Below are 8418 nucleotides of genomic sequence, written 5' to 3' on the forward strand. Positions count from 1 at the left end.
CTTATCCGGGATACTCATCTTCTGTGTTTGTTTACACTGGTTTTCGAAACAGTGCCACCACTCTTGCCTTTTTGTGCAACAGCAGCTGCTCCGGTCACGTGATCCTAGCTCAAATCTTATTGGACGGCCTGTGTTTTCACTTTGCGAAACTGAAAAGATTCGTCGAACTGGTTCGAAAAAAAAACATTTGCATTTTCGGTGCGCGAATGTTCGTGGTCTATGTGGAAGCATCCATAGAAATCTATCATTTTATTCCAGCACGTCATCGCGTCCGATATTCATTTAGCTTTTTCGCGCTCAGTGTGGAAAGGCCTTAAACCTGTACTTTCTGAATAAAGTGATTCTTTTAGATCTGAAAGGACCGTCTAATCTACATGTTAAACCACCCATCACAATTTTCTTGATTTAAGTGACATTTAGGGGTGGGTAATAGACTAAAGTACATTGAAAATGGTATTTCAGCAAATGTGATAAAATCTTTACGTCCGATTATACCCCTCAAACAAAATTGATTAAATTTAAACCATACACTTTTAATTTAAAGCCATGACTGTTTCCGTCAAGCATATCTTTTTGTGAGAATGTTCTGAAATAGTTTTTTTCCCATTCAGCTTTAATGTATACTATTCTTACATTTACTTAATACTGAAACATACTTAGAATTGCAATGGATACATATTACTGTTGCAAGCAGATCTAGAAAAGTGGTGCTGGGGTGGAGGAGGGCTTAAGGCACACAGTACTGAGTTGGACCAGGTTGGGGTGGAAATAAATAAGGTTGCGTAGAAAGGAAAGAGATATTTATTTACTGTGTTGCCAGCTTGAAAGATCCAGTCAGCTACCCAGGAGAGTTTTATGACTGAACTATGCATTAGTTTTAATTCCAAATTAGATAAAAGGTTGTTGTCAGTGTAAAATAACAATAAACTGTAAATAGTTATTATTAGTAGTATATATAATAATACTAGTTATATTCAAAGGGAGCCGCTTTTCCCATTTTAACAGTGCTTTGATTAAATATTGTACAATGTTGTTATGGACTTGTTTGCTGCTTTTATTACTCATCTCTTGTCAAAATGACTGATGTTGCTCCTGCATTTCTGTATTTAACAAGGTTGTAACACCTTAAGCTTTGTTAATTATTCTTTTATTATTTATTTATTTTGCTAAATGGCTTGCAGTGAAATTCACCAGCAAAAAAAATTAATCCGTCTTAAATTGCTCCATGATTGATTTTATATGTTTTTCCCTTGCTGACTAACAATTGATGAATGGAAATCTACATATAGTGCAATTACAGGGCTCTGTCTGATATTTCTCCAAATTCTTATATAGAGCCTTGTTTGAGGGGACAGCCATTTGTAGTGGTGTGCGAAACCATAGTGGACATTACAAAGTGCACTTATTTAATTCAATAATGCACCTCAGTAGCCAGTGCACAACCAATGTACACTCAACAGCTAGTCGCTAAAGAATACCCATGCACTGTCGTTGCATCAAATGAAGTCCTCAATCTCGCCAAAAGATGGCATCTGCATATTCTAGTACTCATCCATGTGATGTATTCTCCACATATTAACCTACCTTTGGGCAGGATGTGGTCTCAGTAGCTTTCCTTCCTTCTCCCATTTGGAAGTAAGAGAATTTCTTTAATGCTCTAGTCTGCAGACAACTGTGGGGGGGAAAAAGAACAGAAAAGATCAAAATGACTACACAGGTTACATGGGGCGTTGGTAAGGTTATGATGTAGCCGGGTTTACTTGTTACCCAGCACAGTTGCTTGCCAACACCTGGTCTATGAGAGCCTCGTAACTCAGTTCAGTGATTGTGACACTTTCCATGGAGACCCTAATGTCAGTAGTTTAACACAACATCAAAGTGACTGACAGATAGGGAAATTCTTGGATAATGTTTTATCCTCCATTCCCTGATGGAGGGAATGAGATGTAGTGTTCCTCCTGCCATAGCACAACACAACAACACAATGTCTTGTTCCCCCAGTCAGGAAATAGAGGTTACATTTGGCATGGAATATATCTGTAAGGCTTTATTGCGAAGAACATGAGTGAGAAAATTATCATTCAAAATGCACAATTTAACTGTTGTTGCCCAAAAAGTGGAACATGGTGGAACCGACAGAGCAGAATCTCAAGGACAATGAAGAAGAAGCCTTTCTTTTGGGGGGGCACAACAGTTTATATGCTTTTACTACGTATCAGTGGTCCGAAACTGTTCTTCAATTTAGCCATTCTGAAAATGAGAGAATGTACAGCCTGACTTAATATAAGGGGCCCATCATGTATCATAGGGGCACATGGTTTAAAGGAGAAATAGTTTTAATTAGAGGAACCATTATTTTGATCAGGTAGGCAATGTTGCCTGCTTTTACTTGCAGTCATGCAAAATTGAACATGAACTTGAAAACTGCAGAGTGTTCCATTTGTCCTTTTAGGTTTCAGAAGTGTTCTCACAAGCGCCCCCTTTGTGTACAAGAGATTATGCATGCCATTTGGGACAGGGTTATAGATTCAAATTTGTATGTGAAAATCTAGTAAAAAATTATTTTCCACATTTTTACTAAATGAACAAAATCATTTTAATTTATATGCAAAAACATCTAGTAATAAACCTAATTAAGAAATATACCTATACAGTACATATATGTGACCCTGGACCACAAAACCAGTCATAAGTAGCACAGGTATATTTGTATTAATAGCCAACAATACACTGTATGGATCAAAATTATCGATTTTTAAAGATCATGTTCCACGAAGATATTTTGTAAATTTCCTACCCTAAATATATCAAAACCTAATTTTTGATTAGTAATATGCATTGCTAAGGACTTCATTTGGACAGCTTTAAAGGCAATTTTCTCAATATTTTTATTTTTGCGCACCCTCAGACTCCAGATCTTCAAATAGTTGTATCTCTTCCAAATATTGTCCTATCCTAACAAACCATACATCAATGGAACACACAAACAAAATGTCAGCTGGAGGCTAGCATGAACATGTTTGAATGATGATGCAAGCAAATAGTTGAATAATGTAGTAATGAATATTTGGACAGTTTCAGATTAGTTTGGAAAATGAACTTTTGAAAATATTTTTATTAATGATGTTTCTGTTTTAATGCTCCCAAAGAGTCATTGAAGTTCCCAGGAGTTTGCATGGAACAGGCTTTTAGCATGGTCTTTAAGAAACTAAACTAGGAAATAATTACAATATTAGTTGCTTATTATGTTTATATCTCCAACAAAATAATATATTGCAAATATTTGATATACAGTATATTTCCATGGCCTAAAAGTTACTGATGATTTATTTTATAAAAAAAATTCTAGCATTTGACAATTAATCAGGCAGACAGTGTCAAAATAATCACATGTATTACAAAAAGTACAGATTTTACAGTTCTTTTCTAATACCCAGAAAAAAAAAACCTAATTGCAAAATCTTTTTTTAAAAAGGGAATGTACTCTTACTAAAAACAAAGAGGAATTTAAACTCTTCTGACTTTTCTATTCTAAATGGAAATGGATCTATGCCATCTATGCTCTCTTTTCTCACTGCTGCTATTGGATGACAGTAAGCTCCACCTCCCTACTGCCCCGCCCCCTCTGAATGAGGGTGAGAGTTTGGTTAGCCGCATTCTGCAACTGGGCCCACCAGGGACAAAATTTCTGGGGTAGGAGTGACACATAAAACAACGAATGGATGCCAGTCCCACACCCCACTTTCTCCTTTCACACTATCTTCCTTTTTAACTGTGTTGTATTTGGTTGTATTCTGCTTTCATTGTAAAGTGTCTCTGTATAGTAGTGTATGGTACCATATGTGCACCTTAGTGTCATTTAAATTTTTTTTTTTCATTTTAGTCTTGATTACTCATGATTGTTTCCAAACTTGTTGAAACTGAATAACAAATTGTGGATATACTTATATACTTCGCTATCAAAATTTCACAGGTTTGGGAATTCATGATCAAAACATTCTCAAATCATACTATTTGTAGTGATTGTCATGCTATTAGTGTGTTGTTCTAAATCACGTGTTTCCTTTAGCTACTTTAGATGAATGTTTGTACCCAGCTTTTTGTGCTCATCCTTTTTTTTTTTTTGCCATTTGCTGAGCTACTTTTGTTGCAGCATGAATTTCAGTGGTTGTGTGCATTTTTAGGTATCAACATAATATGAATATTGTTATATGTGGCAGGTACGTTGTAGTATATTTGTGAAAGTTTTCACTCATTTAGGCCATAGTCTAGTAGGTATGTCCAGTAGAATTTTAATCAAGTATTAAGACTTACATCAAGAAATATCTGGGCATATCAAGGTGTTTCAGCACTGAAGTTAAAATGAATTGAAAGCCAAGTCCAGTTGCTTTTCATAAACTTTCTTTTGTTCTTTTTGTGTTAGTTTTTAAACAGTCTAATGAAAATAAAAATACAATATAATACACATTATTTATGTATAGCCTACATTATATAAACTTTACTGGATCCAGTTGCTTTTAATCGTTGCGGTTACCATTACTGAACTAGAGAAAATAAATGTAATAGGAAATTTCTCATTCCCGTTTCTGAATATTATTATACCAATTGCATTACATTAAAACAGCAAGCCTCTCAAGGTCATTTGTTACAGTGATTTCAGAGCTAAATTTATTAGCATAACTGTAGATAATATGGTAGATATATAGACTTTGTACATAAATATAGAATTCAAAACACATAAACACACACACTTACACGTGTTTTTATGAATAACATTCTTTAACTTCCTGCTGGGTGTTAGGCCGGTGATTGTGGAGATCCCTCACTTTGCGGCTCTAAGAGGAAAAGAGAGGGAGCTGGTGATCTTACGCAGTGAAACGGGAGAGAGTTGGAAAGAGCATCATTGTGAGTACACAGAAGAAGAGCTCAACCAGATCCTCAACGGCATGGATGAGGGTAAGAAAAAAACACATCATCTGCATATAAGCATGAATATGACCAATACAAATGATAACCTTCCTTCTTTCTAACATAGTCATGCAGGTCTGCACAAATGAATGGTCCCTTTCTCATTGGCTGCTCTATACATTATGTACAAATTATTATTATTTTTTTAGGGCTGGACCCACCAGAAGAGTTGGAGAAAAAGCGAATCTGTCGCATTATCACTCGGGACTTTCCACAGTATTTTGCTGTGGTGTCACGAATTAAGCAGGACAGTAATCTCATTGGTCCAGAAGGTGGTATTCTGAGTAGCACAGTGGTCCCTCAAGTACAGGCTGTCTTCCCAGAGGGAGCTCTCACTAAACGCATCCGTGTTGGCCTGCAGGTAGCATGGAGATTAAATAAAAAATATTATAATGTAGAATCATAGTGCACACAGCTGTATTTTAGTTTAATTTAATTTATTTTTATTGGTCAGTTATTCTGTTCATTTAGCTATAACATTATAATAATGTTATTGCTATAATAATGTTAAAACAGTAATCTTTTTGTATCCCTTTAATGTGTCACAATATTTTGTTCAATTTCTGCTAGTTTAAGCTTGATTTTAGTAATCAGTAATTCAATTCAAAGAAGTAGAAATAGTACAATGTACTTTCAGTGTGCCACTGTCTTTTTGATTTTACTTAAAAGTTTAAGATGAAAGTTAAACTTCTCAAATTTACATAATAGTTCTTTTTAATAACATTTTTAGTGCTTTCTTATGTCCTTGAGCTGATTTGCTATCACAGGCATTCTGTTGGTAACAGTCACAATATTTAAATACATTTTGAACAAATTACAATGAGATACAATGTGTTACTTTGCATTATTAATTTGCTCTGAACCTATCGTTATGATAGTTGTATTTATTATTGCATTTGCTTTTTGGCCAGGCTCAACCAATGAGTATTGATGTAGTGAGGAAGAATTTGGGTAATAAAGCCACATTCAGCCCTATAGTCACTCTGGAACCACGGAGGAGGAAATTCCATAAGCCCATAACCATGACCATCCCTGTCCCGAAGAGCTCCGCTGACCCAATCCTTGGCGGCTTTGGAGGTGGAGATACTCCTACATTACGTTTGCTATGCAGCATCACAGGTGAGAAAGTACACAGGAATATACAGAAACCAAACAAAATGCTCTTCATTCTGTAGGTAGCACAATATGCATTAAAGGCGTATAAAAGGTTAAGTGTAACACTGTAACACTACAACTAGTGGAATAGGTTAAGTCATGTAGAGCCTATAATAATCTACTTGCACTGAGCTTAATGATGTACTTCTGATTTTAAATAAAAAGACTTACCATTTTCTGGCTATATATGTTTATAATATGCCATTGTTGTTGTAGTTCCTGAATCTTCACTTAAAAATTACTGTTTGGGAGAAGATTTTACATTTTTACAGAGGAGAAGACGTCTTTAAAAATTACATGATGTAAAAAATAAATATAAGAAGACAAATGAGAGACCAAAAAAAATCAAGAAAACCATTAAAAATCTTTTGAAAATACCATAAACATTGTTACTAAATTTATAAACATATTTGAATTTTGTAACCAAAGACCATTTTTGCATGTTTAGGTGGGACCACTCCTGCTCAATGGGAGGATATCACTGGGACTACACCATTAACATTCACCAATGACTGTGTGTCTTTCACCACAAATGTGTCTGCCAGGTATTTTCTCTGCAAGCATTGCCTGGTAGAGCATTACTCAATTTATGTTAAATGCCAACCTGGTCTCATGGCAAAAACGTATCCGGGGGCACATTTTCGCGAGACGCGAAATACTAACCAATAAGTACATATCACTGCAGTTTCCAAAAGAAATGAACACTAGAGGCAGTAAAACTCCGACACCTTTTATTCCTTTTCACTCACATTTACAGTTTCGATTAATAAAGTGTAATTTTCGCACAATTACTTGAAGAATATCATGTTATGACTTCAAAACAATTTTAATATGCTGGGAGATTTGAAAACGAATTCTTTTGAATGTTAACATCACACATATCCAGCTTCATATCTATGGGTTTTCATAGCCGGTAGGTTTGTTTGGTAGCTCACGGAGTACGGAGACGTACTTGAGAGGTGAGGAGCTCCGGTTCGAATTCCGTGTAACTACGGTTCGACAAAACGGTTCAAATCTGCATATAAGTAAGTTCAAATGACACGGTTGCATCAACAAATGCGTTTTTATATCAGTTTTGCATTTGTTAACACTATCGGGTAGGTTTAGGGTTGGGTTTGGTGTAGGGCATATTTCCAACACGACAGAGCATTAACTTTTAGCGACAGTCTGATATTTGAATTCTGAACCGCCGCAATACGTACCTGAAGCAACGTAATAAAAACACAGCAATACGTACCTATATCAGCGTAATAAAAACGTGCCAGGGTTCACGTATTGAACCCGTGTTTTAGCGCCACTCAGTGGACATTTCTCTTTGAAACTGCGGCGAAACGTGCAGTAAGGTACGTAAAAACTGTGTTGCAGAAAAGTACCCAGAGGTACGTATTTTTATGAGACTGGGTTGTTAAATGCATATATACTATTATGTCTTTTTGATTGGAAAAGATGAAACAAGTTTATTCCTGGTTTTTGAATTACAAATTTTCCCATTCTAACCACCAATCCTCAGTGAAGCCCACAAACAAACAAACAATAAATAAACAAATGAATTAATTAATGAAATAATGAATTAAAATAAGCACCAATATCTCCCATATTTTCTTCATCAGATTCTGGCTTATAGACTGCAGGCAGGTTCAGGAGTCGGTGAACTTCGCCACTCAGGTGTATCGTGAAATCATCTGTGTACCTTACATGGCCAAATTCGTCATCTTTGCCAAAACACATGACCCTATTGAGGCTCGATTGCGCTGTTTCTGTATGACTGATGATAAAATGGACAAAACTTTGGAGCAGCAAGAGAACTTCACAGAAGTGGCACGTAGCCGAGATGTGGAGGTGAGTCATGGGTATTGCTACACTGGATTCTTTTTAATATACTTCAGTGCAGCCCAGTCAGATATTTTTCAGTATTGTATTGTCTCGGTTACGTATGTTAACCCTCGTTCCCTGAAGGAGGGAACGGAGACGTCACGTCGGATGACCGACGAAATTGGGATCTCGCTTAGAGAGACCACTCTACTTCGAGTGTAAACTAAACGAGCCAATGCACATTGGCATGCGATTATTGCATCCAGCTGCCGCTGATCACAGCGTGAGTATAAGTAGGCAGCAGATGCAGCGCATATTCAGGTTTTCGCTGAGGAGCCGACCCGGTGACCCGGCCGCTCAGCGGTGGTACAGGAGCTGTGGCGACGGGACGTGACGTCTCCGTTCCCTCCTTCAGGGAACGAGGGTTACCATACGTAACCGAGACGATTTTCATCCGCTTTTGAGCTGAATTCTGACTCGTGC

At 36.7% G+C, this 8418-nt stretch overlaps 1 protein-coding gene across 1 annotated transcript in view; it reads left to right on the forward strand.

Moving 5' to 3' along the window:
- Positions 1–8418, forward strand: part of ank2b (ankyrin 2b, neuronal) — a 75946-nt gene that overhangs the window by 31175 nt on the left and 36353 nt on the right. Inside the window, exons 29-33 of the mRNA XM_016540838.1 lie at positions 4802–4956; positions 5118–5329; positions 5880–6087; positions 6572–6668; positions 7734–7962. Of these exons, the coding sequence (XP_016396324.1) occupies positions 4802–4956; positions 5118–5329; positions 5880–6087; positions 6572–6668; positions 7734–7962 (901 nt within the window). The remainder of the gene's footprint in view (positions 1–4801; positions 4957–5117; positions 5330–5879; positions 6088–6571; positions 6669–7733; positions 7963–8418) is intronic.

This window comes from Sinocyclocheilus rhinocerous, unplaced genomic scaffold, assembly GCF_001515625.1.
Source record: "Sinocyclocheilus rhinocerous isolate Xijiao unplaced genomic scaffold, SAMN03320098_v1.1 scaffold36, whole genome shotgun sequence".
Taxonomy (NCBI): Eukaryota; Metazoa; Chordata; class Actinopteri; order Cypriniformes; family Cyprinidae; genus Sinocyclocheilus; species Sinocyclocheilus rhinocerous.